The 17,076-nt window shown below is 43.7% G+C and overlaps 1 protein-coding gene across 5 annotated transcripts in view; it reads right to left on the bottom strand.

Annotated features, from left to right (window-relative positions):
* The window catches only part of EXTL3 (exostosin like glycosyltransferase 3), a 140,047-nt gene that overhangs the window by 41,537 nt on the left and 81,434 nt on the right, over positions 1-17,076 (bottom strand). For all 5 annotated transcript variants that reach the window (XR_004350308.1, XM_032634449.1, XM_032634448.1 and 2 more), the window contains exon 3: positions 13,001-15,629. Coding sequence is in view for 4 of the 5 variants with exons in the window: in XM_032634449.1 (XP_032490340.1) it covers positions 13,001-15,148 (2,148 nt within the window). In the remaining variant the exon portion in view is untranslated. The remainder of the gene's footprint in view (positions 1-13,000; positions 15,630-17,076) is intronic.

Below are 17,076 nucleotides of genomic sequence, written 5' to 3'. Positions count from 1 at the left end.
TGCTAACTAATTTTTCTGTGAAACAAGCTAAAGCTGAGGATTATTCTACGTATGCAATAAACACAGTCTAGGGAAATTAAAAATAAGTTTCCCAAGAGAACACAAGATGGCAGAGTAGAACTGAGATTATGAGTCTCAGCCCTGGAATCCCCTTTAAAACCAAACTCAGAACTCCCTTGAGTCTATGTAATTTCTGACCCCCAATTTTAAGGCCTTTCTCTTTGGTATAAAAGAACAAAGGACAGTCCATCTGGTTGAGGTTAATTACTTATTACTTCACTTTTCCAATTCCTACCTGCAACACTGACTACACTTACAAGAGGTTTTTCTTTCAAGGTGTACCTGATCCAGTAAAACTAACAGCTTTTGTTTCCAAAGAAATTCCCAATTCAAAGAATCTCTATCCAAAGTGACCCACTATGAAAAGCAGTAATTTCTTCACAAAACAAAGATTAGTGCCCAAATGGTAGAACTACATTATGATTTTAAAAATTATTTAAACCTGCCTCAGATAAGCATAGTTTACTATAACATAGGTAGTAGCTTTATTATTCACCTTGTCCCTGATAACTCAAATAAACAAGGATGAACATACTCAGTACTTTGATAGCTCATTTTATTTTTACGGTTTCTATACCTAATTAATCCAGCTAGTGAGGAACCATCATTTTATTCTCAAAAACCAGAAACAAAGAGAACTTCTTGAGCAATCACCTTTTTGGAAAGCCAAGAAGGGTCATCTTACTTTTAACAAAACACCTTACTTGTAATGAGGCTAACCTCCACGTAGCGTAAGGAATGTAATTTTATCCAGAGTCTAAAAGTTTATGAATGGTTTCAGTACTCCCATGACCTCACGAGTATTGTCCCTTCGGCTTAAAATACTCTTTCTCCTATTCCTCTACCACAATTATTCTCCCCCTGGAGACCCAGTTCAGATGCCTCCTGTCACTCCCCAACCTCGTCAAAAGTAATCACTTCTTCTGTGCTCTTAAGGCAGAGTCGTCATATTTCAATTACTTCATTCTAGCACACTTAGAATCCAATTAGTTCAGAGCCAGAAGGGCCTTGGAGATCAGTCAACTTTCACTTTACATGTGGACGACTGGCAAGTGGCAGAGCTAGACTCTAACTAATAACCCCAACTCCAAATCAGTGCTTCTCTGCTAAACTTCGATTAAGTTTATAAATCTCATCCAACGAAAGCCCCATGGAAAATGTATTATTAATTTGTGTACCATCAAGAAATAAAAATGCTGCCAAACAATAAAGATGGGAAATAGTTTATCATTTAGAATGTTTAATAAAGAGCTTTTTAAAACTTTGCCTCAGTCCTGGAGGAGTTCCTACCAAGACAAGGAAAAATCTGTAACAGATTTGCTACTACGGAGAGCCAAGCAATAGGCAGAGAAACCCATCTTGCCCTGCAGCACTTTTTTCCGTTGCTGAGCAGAGGCTCCGGACGCGCAGGCTCTGCGGCTATGGCTCACGGACCCAGCCGCTCCGCGGCACGTGGGATCTTCGCGGGCCGGGGCACGAACCCGCGTCCCCTGCATCGGCAGGCGGACTCTCAACCACTGCGCCACCAGGGAAGCCCTGCCCTGCAGCACTTTTGACCAATATAAAAATCCCTGGGCTTGTAGCCCAGACCTCCCAAGCTCGGGTTCAGCAGTGACAGAACAAAGGCACTGAACCCTGGGTCAGGAAAAAGAGAGGAGCAAGAAGGGGGAGAAGGCCACGTGCTCACCGTGGTATCTGCCTGGCTCTACCTCAGAGAGTGGGAGGGTGGCCAGAAGTAGCCGAAGACAAATGCCAACCTTGGTGATGGTAAAATGCTGTCTATCTTAGGAAATACCCAATTTCAGAGATGTGGAAATGTAAACTAACGTCCACCCCAGAATCAGCAGACTACGGCAGCTGTTCACTCGAACGCTTGCCCCACAAGCTACCCTCGGGTCATTCATGTTACTGTCCTGATGTGCCCAGCATTCACTTAACACAGACCTGCAACGCTGCCAGTTCAGGAGAGTACAGCTGTCCCTCAGCTCTACCAGGGAATACACATAGCTTAAAATGAGAAAAAAAAATCCGTCAAACATCCAATTCTTGAATATTCAATTGTAGATTACCAATTTTGTGAGTTAACCACCAGGAGGATTATCTACAGCACAATTAACAATCCAAGAACATAGTACAGAGCTCCAGTACTCAAAATACAATCCAAAGACCAGCAACACGGGCATCATCTGGGACTCTGCCAGAAATGCAGAAATGCAGCCCTCCCTAAACCTACGAAGTCAGGACCGACCTGCATTTTAACAAGATCCCCGAGTCCTATGCACATTAAATTTTGACAGGCGCTGGTACAGAGGAAAAAGCATGGCTTTGAAGTCAACCAGAAAAACTTGCGTTCAGATTCCAATTCTACCACTTGTCATGTGTATGAACGTAAGTAAGCAACCTCTCTGCTAAATCGTCACAGCACCATGTTGTGTGCAAAAATGCAAGTTGTTTATCAGCCAAACTTGACAACCCTACAAAAAACCTCTTAGTCTAAAAACAAGATACAGGGCTTCCCTGGTGGTGCAGTGGTTGAGAGTCCGCCTTCCAATGCAGGGGACACGGGTTTGTGCCCCGGTCTGGGAAGATCCCACATGCCGTGGAGCGGCTGGGCCCGTGAGCCATGGCCGCTGAGCCTGCGCATCCGGAGCCTGTGCTCCACAACGGGAGAGGCCGCGACAGTGAGAGGCCCGCGTACCACAAAAAAAAAAAAAAAGATACAAGGGCTTCCCAGGTGGCGCAGTCGTTAAGAATCCGCCTGCCAGTGCAGGGGACACGGGTTCGAGCCCTGGTCCAGGAAGATCCCACATGCCACAGAAAAACTAAGCCCGTGCGCCACAACTACTGAGCCTGCGCTCTAGAGCCCGTGAGCCACGACTACTGAGCCCAAGTGTCACAACCCCTAAAGCCCACGTGCCGTGCTCCTCAACAGGAGAAGCCACTGCAACGAAAAGGCTGCGCACCGCGACTAAGAGTAGCCCCCGATCACCACAACTAGAGAAAGCCTGTGTGCAGCAACGAAGACCCAACACAGCCAAAAATAAATAAATTTATAAATAAATAAATAGAAACAACAATTAAAAACTAAAATGATCATGATTTAACACCTAGAACATAGCCAAACTTTTTGTCTAATTACAGAGTAAATCCAATCAAGAGGACCTGCTTGTCCTTTGGAAGACTTAGAGCTGAAGGCCTCATATCAAATATGTGTTGGCCTAGATTCCACATGCAGCTTTTCTGAGAAAGTCTATTAAAGTCCATTAAGGGGCAGGTCCATTAAGAACAAGTCTTCTGGATTCCAGGAATACATCACATGTACCATCATCTCTGCTCATCCTGGCACAACTCCTCTGGGATGACAGTAAGATCCCCAGGATTAGGGAACTGAAGCAACATCCATCAGAATAAAAGAAAAACTTTTAAGGATTCAGAGAAACACAACGTCAAGTATGGCAGCAGCTTACTTGTGGTTAGCTCACAAACAACTGTGGTCAGTAGGTCTGCTTTAAGGATTCGGAGTGGTGGTTCTCAGCTAGGAGTGATTTTGCCCCCCAAGAGACATTTGACAATATCTGTAGACATTGCTGGTTGTCACAACTTGGGGGGGCGGGGGGAGTTTCTTGCATCTAGTGGGCAGAGGCCAGGGATGCTGCTAGATCCTACAGTGCACAGGACGGCCCCGTGAAATAGAATTAGCCAGCCCAAATGTGACTGTGCCACTGCTGAGACACCCTGATTTACAGTCAACCACCAGGAGACAGTAAAGCAAACTCTGAATAAATGTAACTCGTAATTTAAGCACGATCACCTTTTTCCCATAAACCAAAAGAGATTTCCACCTTTCAAAGTTTGCAAATACAAACTAAAATTGAAGGGTGAGGGGAGTGAAAGCTTTCTTCTACCAAATTTGCTTCAGAGCTATAGTGCTTAACGGCTAGACAAAAGCCAAGCAAACCAACCGCTGTCCTTTCTGGCACCAAAATCAGAACAAGGAAAAGATTCCAATATTTGTAATGCAGACATGCAGATCAGCACTGGCCTCTAAGGATCTGAGAAAAGGCAGATCTGAGAAAGGGCAGATCAAATGTGAAAGAAATGAGTCAACCAGAAGTAATATGTCACATTTGGGAAATATTCTCATTTTTTTTGATGTTATTTTGTTTTTTTCCAAATTAAAACAACACTCCTCCCTCCCTCAACAGTGGCTATTTTTTTCATGCCTTATGATTATAGCTTAGTAACTTGTGAACACGAAGACTGACCTTCAAGTTACTGATTTAAATACTGGCATGACACTGACTAGAATGTATAGAGCAGTGCCTGGCATGCAGCAGATGTTCAACAAGTGTTTTATAAATGAATGAATAAACGAATAAACAGGAAATAGGACCTAATTTAGCCCTGTCCATCCTATTTTCAGAATACAGAATAAAGACTTGAGAAGCTTATATATCAAAACTATAAACACTGGATATACTGAAACCTCTCTGTATCTAATCTAGTTTTCTATAGCAAAAAAATCCATCAACCTACAACAGGCCAGAAGTAGTGCTCACTAACACTCATTTTTCCTGTTCCACACACAACACTCCCTGATGATGTCTCCCTAGTTCTCTGTTCACCATCATTCATGAAGGCGCCCTTCGTCTCATCATCAACGGAACAGTCCAACAAGCACGGCCTAGAACCCTACCATATGCAAATGTATAAAGTGCATGCATGATCAAAAATCAATCAGTATCTTCAATTAACACTCAGCCTGGTTCTTGAGGAATTCTGGAGTTTATGAATAATAAAAGAACTGCTACTCGAATAGGGTCCTTTCTCCTAGTGCGTTAACCAGGCATTTGGTTTCTAAATCCAGGCAGAATCAGCAAATCCACATTAATTAGCCAAGTATCACTTCACATCATAAGTATTTAATTAGCTACCATGATAAGTCTGAGTCCCAATTAATAGCAAATATCTCAATATCTAAGGGATGAAAATGTAAGTAGTTATTGCTATTTAAAGGAACAACGGAACATTTCAACAATTTAGTAAGTGATAGCTGCTCAAGTGAAGCAGAATAATGCAACAGAAGAACTTCTCCAAACAGAAGAACTACCTAAATATGGAATCTTTTTGAAAGCAGCTCATGACGAGCCATAGGCATGTCTCTGAAGTTGGTAGGAAAGAAAAATAGGACATGAAGAGATTAAGTGAAGCAACCTAAGTCATACAGCAGATCAAGAGCAGAGAACACTAAAAAGTAGAACATTATCTGAGAAGTAGTAAAATTTGAAAATGTACGTGGACACTATAAAGCACCACACAAACACATAATGCCACCTACTAAATTCATCAACTTAAATACACGTATAATGTTGTCCTTTTTCTCTTTAAGATCAAATTTTGCCCAGCCAAACCCAACAATCTCCAACAATACATGCATCTGCATAATACACTTCTGTAATGGATCCATTTCTGAGAATGAACTTTATGTCAAGCCATCCTACAGGCAATAAAGGTAAACAACAACTAACTTTGTCCTCCATCCCCCGCTTTCCTCTAACTTGAAAAAGCAACCCATCATAGAGCTCAGGAAGCAAGAAAATGAGGTCCAAGAGGAAGCACATGGTCATGTGTACCTACTTGTGAGGACCCATGTGAAACAGAGCTTGAGGTGACTGGGTGGAGAGTTATCAACAGAAAAGACAACTGAAAAAGAAGCAGCACCAAAACTTCTTGATTTTTCAAGGAGCTCATTCATTTAATAAACAGAGTGGTAGGGGCAAAAAACTGGGAAATGCCAAGAAGGAAGGAAAAGGAATAAGAAGGCAACACAGCAAACTGGTTTTCCATTTATAACTTTACATTTGAGTCTAATGCATTATTTAAAAAAACAGTATATGTTTTAGGTTATGAGATAAGACTGTCTCAACTTATAAGAGAAAAAGTTGCCAATGATCCCTGTGAAACTGTAGGTAAAACAGCATAGGTTACAGGTTCACCACCAAATGAGAGAATGCATATAAACAGCATGACACAGTGCCTACCTAGCACATGGAAAATGCTCAAAAAATGTTAGCAATTACATGAGATTAGTAAAACCTCTTACTTGAATTTGTAAAATATATATACTATGTATCTATGTATGTATGAATGCGTGTGTGTGTGCATATATATACATACATACATACACACACACACACACACACACACACACACACATGCTGTGCCTTTCCAAGAAACTTAGATTTGGTGAAAAAAGAAAACTATGCACTGAACTAGGAATTAATACCTAAGTTCTAATTTAGGTATTAATTAGTCAAGTGACCTAAAGCAATAAAATTCTCTCAGATTCCTTACTTTGAATTTGTAAAAAAGAGTACATATAAACTAAGAGGAGGGACATTATCTAAAGAACTGATTTACTGCAGTTAGTAAATCATTTACGCAACATGACTTTTCAGCAATTCCTTTATATCACACATCTATAATATCTGCTATTAATTTCTGATTTCTGGTAACTTTGTTTTATGTAATTCTTCACAGCCATAGCCCATTCTCAAACAGAAAAAGAGAGCTATAACTGTAGCCACCTGATTATTAAGTAAAATATTGTAAACAAACAAACAAACAAAAAACCCAGGGCTTCCCTGGTGGCACAGCGGTTAAGAATCCGCCTGCCAATGCAGGGGACACGGGTTCGAGCCCTAGTCCGGGAAGATCCCACATGCTGCAGAGCAACTAAGCCTGTGCGCCACAACTACTGAGCCTGTGCTCTAGAGTCCGCGAGCCAGAACCACTGAAGTCCATGAGCCTAGAGCCCGTGCTCCACAACAAGAGAAGCCACCGCAATGAGAAGCCTGAGCACCAACGAAAAGTAGCCCCTGCTCACTGCCACTAGATAAAGTCTGTGCACAGCAACGAAGACCCAACGCAGCCAAAAATAAATAAATTAATAAATTAAAACAAAAAAACAAAAACAAAAACCAGACGTACCAATACCTGGTGAATTCACCAGACTTTGTACAGTCTCGGACCTAGAGAAACTGGACAAGGTTTCTCCTGTTAGCTTTGCCTAGAATTTAGAAAATTAGTATCTGACACATTCAAGTAGTATTCTTTTTTTTTTTTTTGTGGTACTCGGGCCTCTCCCCGCTGTGGCCTCTCCCGTTGCAGAGCACAGGCTCTGGACGCGCAGGCTCAGTGGCCATGGCTCACGGGCCCACCCGCTCCGCGGCATGTGGGATCCTCCCGGACTAGGGCACGAACCCGTGTCCCCTGCATCGGCAGGTGGACTCCCAAGCACTGCGCCACCAGGGAAGCCCTCAAGTAATATTTTTAAAAGTAGAGTGGGCACAGACAAAAAAATAAAACATATCAACTTTCTAAAGAATATGACTTTAGAATTATCTCTACTCTTGCCTGAGGTCCAGCCAGAAATAAAGCCTTCAACTGCCCGGCTGGCAGAGGCCCAAGACTGAATCTTAATGACTGAGCTGACGACACAGCCAGTTTCTCTTCCAGTCTTCCTGAGTAGACTACTGGGGCAATAGTACTAAAATAACTACGCTGGCATGACATTAAGTTCCCAAAACAGAACTCTCCTTGTTCAATTCTAGTATCAAGGGCTGGGAAAGAGGGAAAAGGGCTAAAAAATCACCTCGTATCTCTACAGTTTTCATTTTGGAAACATGGCACATTCCGGCCTCACCTCCAGAGACCTCGGAGTCTCCCAGAGCGGCGTGATAGCTTATCTCTGAATCACCACCTCCACCACGACTGCCCCGTCCAAGCCGCTGGCACCCCTCACCTGGGCTACTGCAATAGCCTTTGAACTGTTCCTGCTCTTTTCCCCACGGTCGCACACATACCATATTTCTCCCTGCTCAAAACCCTCTGCTGGCACCCTAATGCACTGAGAATAAAACCTGGAATCCTTACCATGGTCTACATGTGCTGGCCTCTGCCTCCTCTGACCTGCTCAAACTCTCCAGTCGATCACTCCACCCCCAATACACTGGGTCCCCCTGCCATGTCCTGAACCCAACAAGCCTGTTGCACTTGCCGTTCTCTGTATATTCCTCCAGAATTTACGTGGTCCGTTCTCTCACATCCTTCAGGCTTCTGCTCAAACATCACCTCTTCAAAAAGGGCCTCCCAGGCTCCCTGTGTAAATGAGCTGTACCCTTTACAGAGAAGAAAACTAGAAATTAAGAATCAAGGGCCTGGTTGTCACAAGACTGAGAAACAAGTGAGTACGTAGCGTAGAGATGGGCAATGTTTTGAGTGGGCAAGACTACACTGTGAATGACAACGTCCCCTTCATAACAGCCCACGTTTTAAAACTCCAAAAGGACAGACTTTCACGTTCTCATTTCCAGTCAACGCTCCAACAAGGCCACCCTATTTAGTACAATTTTCTAGACTATAAAGCAGAGTGAAGATGTGTTAACTGGTCAGAATAAAGTAATAACTTGAACCAAAATTCTGGGCGGGGCCGTGTATCCAAAAAGAGACCACCTGGAGGCTCCTGCTTCCAGGATGGCTGAAAAAGCCCCACCCAGACCCAGCCTCCTGTAGACGGTAACGTAAACTCTGGACAAAAATACCAAAAAAGCATTACCTGAAAGCACTAGATAGTGAGCAGAAGGCAACAAATTGTGAAGGGGAGCTGAAATTTAGGAAGGAATTACGGACACGGGGAGACTCACCGTTGCTTTTGCCCTGAGAGTACGCCAAAGTCGGTACCATGCAAGACTTAAACTCGCATATACAACACCCAAGTCTTTCTGGCCTGAAGAATGAGGAAAAGAGTTTGGGGCAGCCACAGCCCCTGGAAGAAAGGAGATTCCAGCATGGAGAGAGCCAGATAGGGGGAGCTCCATGTACCGTGTATAAACTGCCCAGTCTCCTGGGCAGTTTATACCGTGTATAAACTGCCCATCTGAACTGAAATTCTCTTTATATAAAGCATTTGGGGCAGGAGGGTGGCCGTGAAGATCACATTTACTCTAAGCCAGACCCGATGTAAGTAATAGAAAAGAATGAGGGATTTTAACATATTAACCCCAGCAGGTACCCCTGAACCATGCATGCTTGGTGCTGTTTGCAAGCAGACCAGCTAAAGACAAAAGAGCTGAACTAACGTTTGCGTTGCCACTTGAGAGAGAACGTGCAGTCTGAGTCCAACCAAATTAACTGCCTGCTAAAACTAAAATCTCAGCACTTCTCAGAGAAATAAAACAAAACCCACAGTCTTCAGAACATTCATAATGTTTAATACAAAACTGTTTGATGTGATGTACAAAGAACCAGAAAAACATGACCCAGTCCTCAGGAAAAAAGAAAACTCAATTACAGCAAATACTCAAATGACCCACATGTTGGAATTAGCAGACTAAGATGTTAACTAAGATGTTAAAGTAGCTATCATAACTGTGCTCAATGAAGGAAAGCATACTCAGAATGGGAAAAAAACAAAACAGGAAATCTCAGCAGAGAAACAAACTGTCATTCTTAAAAACATGGAAATTCTGGAACTGGAAAATACAGTATCTGAAATTTAAAACTGACTCAATGAGCTTAAGAGCAGTGTAGATACAAGTCAGTAAACTTGATGACAGATCAACAGAAATTATCAAAGATAAAAAAGATTTTTAAAAAATGAACAGAGCCACTGAAAACTGTGGGACAACATCAAAATGTCTAATATACATAGAACAGAGTCCCCAAGAAAAGGAGGGCAAGAATGGGACAGAAAAATATCTGAACAAATACTGAATAAAAATTCCCCAAAATATGATTTAAGAAAACATAAATTACTAGGCTCAAGAGGCTTAGTGAACCCCAATCAAAACACAAGTCAAAGAAAACCACACAGAGGCATATCACAGTCCAACTGCTGAAAACCAAATTTAAAGAAAAAGTCTTGAAAGCAGCCAGAGAAAAATAACACATTACATACAGGGAAACAAAAATCTGAGAAATCACTGACATATCGTTTCAAAGAATGGAGGCCTGGAAACAATGGAAAATCTTTAAGATGCATGAAAGTGGTGGCCTCCCCACCTAGTAGGAGTTTTTCAGAAGACAGCCTTCAAAACCCCCGGCACAACGCTACCCTCCATCCGACTTCCATTAAACATTCATGTCTTCTGCTCCAGGCGCTAAGGAACCTGATTCGACTGTTCAGAAAACAGGCAAGAGACGGCGAGAGAGCAGTCACCCACTGTCCCAGCCTCTGGGCAGCCGTCCCACACCATTCAGGTGAGAGACCCCTGCAGCTGGTGGCACATACCCCATCTCCCTGGGGGCAGTGCTGTCACCACGCCCAGGCCCTACCCCATCTGAACTGAAATTCTCTTTATATAAAGCATTTGGGGCAGGAGGGTGGCCGTGAAGATCACATTTACTCTAAGCCAGACCCGATGTAAGTAATAGAAAAGAATGAGGGATTTTAACATATTAACCCCAGCAGGTACCCCCTAAGACAACCCCTCTTTCCTTACACAAACAGCTAGCAATCATGCCCATTGTGCTGCTGGCACCCTGAGCAGAAGAGAAGCACAAACTGCCCAGGATTTTCTGAAATGGCATGTAGCTTCCTGGGTTGATTCTTTTAGCCAAAATGCTCGTTTCAAATCATTTTCCCTGAAGGACTGGAATCGGACAGATTGCCTGGGAACCACTCTGCTGCTAACTTTACAAAGACCTGTTAACTGTAACACAATGGATAGGTCACGTCTTCACCCTCGGTGGACAATCCACTCTGAGATGCTTCCTAACAGTGCCATTCTCCCACAGGGGAGAGCTGCCAGTCCCTTGTAGCCCTGATACCTGGGTAGTGTTGACTCTATGCCCAAGAGGTTGACAATTCAACTGCTGCCCAAAAACACTGCCTCTCTTAAATAGAAAACAGTCCAAATATTTAGAGAATGGAGTGAAACTGTCCAGCTTGAAAGTGTTTTTTTCTTTTTCAGAAGAACTTGAAAAAAGTGTGTATCACTAATACGAACAAGCGATTCAAAACAGCCCCCCACTTGGAAAGTCTCTGGCATTTTCTGACTAGGCATTGTATTGCTGCAATGAGCTACCCAGTAATCAAAGAGGACTACTTATTTCCCACCAGAGTTAAAAGGAAGGATTAGTTCTGGTAAGTTCTCGTACAAATCTCAGTCGCTGTTAACTGTTGTGGCATCGGCTTCTCTACGTCCCTATCAAATTCAAAGAAAACTCAGGAAAACGGAAAACAAAGGCTGCTTTATTATTCTATTTGAGCAGCATCTACCTTTCACAGAACAATTTTTTTTTTAATTTCAATGACATTCAAAAGTTGTAACTAAGAAAATAAGTGAAATGTATTTGGGAAGACGTCAATAAAAAGAAAATCTCCCCGTTCAGCACTTTCTTAATATACACGATGAATTCTGGGATCAAAAGGTTGTAGAACCCTACAGTCTTTGAAGAGCCTCAGATTATAAATTCAACTAAATAAAATACAAGAAAAGATTAGCAGCAGTAGTAAGAGAGTAGCAGGATTCCTAAGAAAGAAAATTTAAAACAAAGATTTGTACAAGAGAAGAAAAAGTGGTAACAGTTATGACACAAGGGAAATTATATAGCAGATACAAGAAGGCTTCATCAGTGAAGTGAGTCCTTAACAGAAGCAGAACATCCACGCTGCCCTCCATCTCCTTTGACAGGAAGGAATAAGTAGGAATCAAATAATTTGGGGGCACCTTCCTAGATTCCTTACTTGTACTATGTTAGATTCCTCTTTAACCCTGAAGTCAAAGGAGTTAATTAACTTACCAAAGATGACAAAATGACTACTTAATCCCAGGTCTATATCACTCCAAAATGCATGCTTTTCCATTATACCATGATGCTGCTTAGAAAATATTTCACGTGAATTAGTTCCTTAATGAAATAAATTTTTAAAAAACTGGTGTAGCCTGAACATTCCTCTTCTAGGCAAATTCTTCCTAAATACTACACTAATTTTCTTAAGCAAGCTTCTAGCAATGATGGCCCGTCAGACCTTTGCCCTTCTTTGCTACCTTTTTCTGGAAAGTACCTAAGCTGCAGGGTAAGTAGTTGCCAGGTGGCTTAAGATTTGCTCTAAGGCCTCACATTTAAGAGAAATGGGTAATCTCCCTCTAGATTGACAAGTTTACATCAGAAGGTGGATAAACAAAGTACTCAGAACTAAAGCTCTATCCGGCATATTTGGCTATTACTTTTCCTGTAAAATACAGCATCCTAACCATAACAGATGGAGTAAAGAATGAGAAAGAACCTGCAAGAGACTACAGATAAGGTTCAGGATCTCCAACTCTAAAAACATCAAACCCCCGACACCAGTCTCCCAGAGGACTTGTACCCGATCCTGTGAAATGAAACAGGTCTCCTTCCTAAATCCTTCGGGAGGTGATTAAAACCACAGCTTCTGGAATCAGACACACTAAGACTCAGCTCCTCCATGATTGCTAATCATGACCTTGGGCAAAATAATTAACCTCTCTAAGCCTCAGTTTCCACAGATTTAAAATGAAGAAACCCTACTAGTTCGTTATATAAGTTCCACAAACGCTAAATTATAGTGCCTAGACTATGAGTGCTTCATAAATGTTAGCTTTTCATCACCATTCTCATTATCAACATCTTTGTGATGACACAGAATAAGTCCATGAGGTCAGTGACAGGGTTTTGTAAACCTTCACGGGGCCAGTTTCGGTATTGGAGCGTCTTAGGAGATTTCTGAAGTAAGTAGCAGAGAGGGAACTGGCAAGGCCTGAAAGGAATGAAATAGAGGCAAGGAGAAAATTTCACGGGGAAAGAATCTGTATAGGTTTTTTTTTTTTTAAAAAAAGCATGTTTATGGAAAAGAGATTAAGAATGAATTCATCTCTCATGCAGTAAAACAAAAGGCTCATGCTTCTATTACCATGATGGGGACGCCAATGTCAGGCCACAGAAGGTCCTCTGAGGGCAGCTTGGGAGAATTCCACACCACCACGACCTTGTTCAGGTAAGGGAGGCCATTCAGCCTCTCGAGCGAGTTCATGAGCACCTCCTCCCGCTCGTAGGTCAGCATCACCACTGTGAACTGCTCCCGTGGGACGTTGCCGCCCAGCGAGGCCTGGAACTCCTTGCCGGAGCCCCCGGCCCCGCCGCCAATAGGCCGAAAGCCAGTCCCAGAGCCCAAGAATTTGGCCTCTGAGGGCAGCACAGGGTCAAACGGTGTGTGGGGGAAAAGATGGAAAGGTCCTGGCGCAGAGTTCCAGCTGCGATAGAAGTCCGTGACGGTCAAGGTGAAGTTGCGGAGGTACTTGGGGGAGGCGTAGGGCGGCTCCGTCTCCACGGGCCCCAGGTCCAAGTCGCCATTGTCGGCCATGTTGGGGTCGGTGCCGGCTGCCTTGCCTGAGCGATGGGGGATCTCGGCCGCCGCCTCTTCCCGGATGGGAGCGGCTGGGATCTGGATGCGACTCCTAATCACAGCCAGCACAGTACTGAAAATACTGTCCGCGGTGGAGAAGTAAGTCTCCCAGAGGAAGCGGCCTTGCCGCCTCATGGCCAGAAGGTCGCTGTCGGAGAGGCTCCGTAGTAGGAAGTGGACCTCGGTCACTCGTGGCTTGGGCACCACCAGGGCGGCCTCGCTCCACTGCAGCACGTCCTGGTAAGGAAGCTGCACGTGCTCCCCAAGCACAACTGGGACAGCACCAACCTCCAGGGCTTCAAAGAGCCGTGTGGCACACCCAGAGGAAATAACCAAGCGAGGGTCCCCGGGAGTGATAATGAGGGCGAAGGTGGAGAGCTTCAGTAATTCTAAGCGGTCTTCCCGCTCCCCACACAGCGCCCACTCAGTAGGCAGACTGGGTTTAGGCTGGTTTTTGCAGGTAAATTCTACCAAGACCTGATCTAGTTTGCTGTCCTGTACTGCCTTGAGGGTGGCAATGATACGATCATCGTAGTCAGCTGGAGGGTCACCCTCCATCTCCTCCTCAAAGGAGCGGGCCTCCTGAAGGCTGGATCTCAGCGACTCAATCTTCTCACCCTGGAAGGTGAAGAGATATTTCCGCTTCACTGGCACCTGTGGTGGGATTTCCATGAAGTTGGGCTCTGACATGGCGTGGACTAGTGGCGATACCACCAAGTCAAAGCCAGGCCGGTATTGGGCAGCATAGAAAGTGGACTGGGCCACCATGGCCCGGCCCGTACTGACATTGTACAGTAAATTCTGGGTGTCCGACTTCCGAGACAGACTGATGATGACGTGGTTGTGTCCATCTGTCCGCCAGTGTGGTAGGGAGTACAGCTGCTTCTCCAGGTCAGCAGGCCGCAGCACCCCCAGCTCCTGCATTTCCCCCACTAAGATCACATAAAGGCAGGCAATATCTGCATTTTCTGTAACATAAACGTTGGCTCGTGCTGTGGCCTGAAAAGCCTGCTTGACCAAGGGATCCAGGTAGCTGCCAAAGGCAAACTGGTCACTGTCATAAACATAGACTGGGAAACCAGAGGTGAGAGGGCAGCGAGAATAATCAAAACAGTTGTGCAGCCGGCAGCTCCGTAGGACCTTTGGGGGAGGGAGGCCGATATCGTCCTTCTCTGGGAGGAGTCGGATGGGCAGAGAGAGTTTGGGCTGATTTTGGGCCATCAGTTCTTTGTAAGAGTGCTCAGTCTGGCTGATGACGTTCTTGAGCTGAAGCAGGTCCTGCTTGGCATTCTCAATGCTCTTCTTACAGGCCTCGATCTTCAGATTCAGCTTGGCGATTTCACTGTTCAGCTCTTGCCGCTTGGCTTCCAGCTGCAAGAGCTCTTCACTTACAGACTCTCGAATGCGGCAGAGATCCAGCACGTGCTTCACCTCGCAGAGCTCATTACCAGCCCGTGGGCCAAAGATCCGCTTGCCTGCCTCATCCGCTTCGTCCAGGGTGGTGAGATAATAGTGGGCGATGAGGGGGAAGAACACGAGAATGATGAAGAGGGTGAAGCTGAGCCACGTGAGCCGAATGCGGTTGGACCACCGCAGCACACAGGTCTGACCTCCGTTGCCCACGCCCCCATTCCGCAACATGGTGTAGCCCGTCATGAGTTTCTCTGTGGCTCCTGCCCCTGCTGGTCACGTTGGGTCACTCGCCATAACCATGAGTTGCTATCAGACAAGACTCAACCTCCTCTCACTCCCGTGTTTCCGAAAGAGTTAGTGTGCTCCCTGGACAAGGCACCAAATAAAACGGAAATTTCATTTTCCTCAGCTATGACTGAAATGGTCTCTGACCCTACTCCAGCAGATTTTAAGTTCTGGTTGTTGACCAAAGAACATGTCCTTAATCTTTATCAAATAGTAAAAGGTACCACATTGTTGATGAGATGGAAGGGAAGAGGTCCCTGATGGTGGAACCCAGGAAAGATACCCAGGAATCAGATTGACTTTGTCAACTGCCATAGCTCTCGTTCCTTGGTTTTGCTGACCAATACATATGCATAGTTACTATTCACAGTTATAAAGTAGCTGGTTAGAACAGAAACAAATGCCAGCCTCTTAACAGTGTCATTGCCAACAATCAGGCCTGCAAAAGAAAGAGAAGCATGTCAGTCTTGAAGACATTATGTTCAACAAGCCTGCTCTCCCCCTGTAACTTTCTGGAAAATGCTTAAATCTTATAAGATGGAACAACGGTTGGATCATTGGTGTGTGTCTCACATAACATTTTAAGTCCAATGTAGGTTTTGTTTGGTATGGATATTTTACTTGTGGTTAGTAAGAGATGGATAAGGTAAGTGTCCAAAAACAGTTTCAGTGTTTAGACACACACACCTTCTTCCTATTTAATTGGCTATAGAGCAGCATTAGAGCCCTATAAAATGATTACCAGCTACATTCAACAGAGGGCGAAAATGTTCACAACAATTTGTTATTCTAGACTCAGCCATCATCATTAGACAAAGAGAAACACCCTCCTATCTACGTTCATTCCTGACATGTAAGTTGCCTTTTGAACTACTGGAAAACAAACAAACAAAAAAAAAACACCTCTGTGAGAAGCTCCGTTTGTTATATTCAGAGTTGAAAAAAGCTGATGAGAACTCTCTTGATCTTTACCAAAGCAGTGGGTGCAGTAATTCAGAGATAAAATGTATTTTCCAGTTTGCTTCTCATTTATCTTCTGTTAGCACACATCATGTGCTCCTCCTTAAAATATAAATAGTAACCTGGTCTTTCAGAAAGAACACTGTACTTAGAAATGAGGGGCATTATTTCTTATCCTTGGAAGAGATTTGCTGTCAGACATCACGCCCCAGGTTTCTAATCTCCCAAAATGGAGATAAGTGTACAGAGATAACAACATATATTGTGTTGCTATGAAAATAAAGGACAGAGGATGTGAGGGTACTTCAGGCTAAAAAATCTTGAAACAGCATTCCCAGTCCTATTCTCTTACCAAACTTTACTATCACAGGTTACAAAAGCTTTTCACTTGCTTTCACCTCAAATTCAATACATCTAGAAGTGAATTCATAATGTTCTGTGCCAAAGAATACCCCGAATCTCCTTCATTCATTCCCTCCAAAAAGTATTTACCACACTCTTTCCATGTCTAAGACATGCTAAGTATAACTGTGGGCAAATCTAGGATGTAAAATAATCCTTGACCTCATGGAACTTCCTTTAGCCTAAAAAGATATAAACGAATAGCAAGGATACTACCACAAGGCAGTGTGAAGTAAGTAGTACTTTTTGGATGCTCAGTCACTCTCTCTAGCTTCTACCTTTCTTAAGGATATATAACTATTAAATGTTGGATAGAGTCTTCTCTCCCTTTAAATAAAAATTAAAAGTGATGACAATGTTACTAAAAGGTCTGAATAAGGAGACCACGAAATAAGGACAACAAAAAACAAAAAATAATCAATCATGGAAAAGCGTAAATTTGGATGATCTAAACTTGATAATTAACAGCTGACCAAATATCCCAAAGTATGTAGGTCAAAGTTTCTAAAGCATTATCCTTTTAA

The sequence above is a fragment of the Phocoena sinus genome, chromosome 6 (assembly GCF_008692025.1).
Source record: "Phocoena sinus isolate mPhoSin1 chromosome 6, mPhoSin1.pri, whole genome shotgun sequence".
NCBI classification, from domain to species: domain Eukaryota; kingdom Metazoa; phylum Chordata; class Mammalia; order Artiodactyla; family Phocoenidae; genus Phocoena; species Phocoena sinus.
The sequence above is the reverse complement of the archived record's forward strand: the minus strand, read 5'-3'. Positions and strand labels throughout refer to the sequence as shown.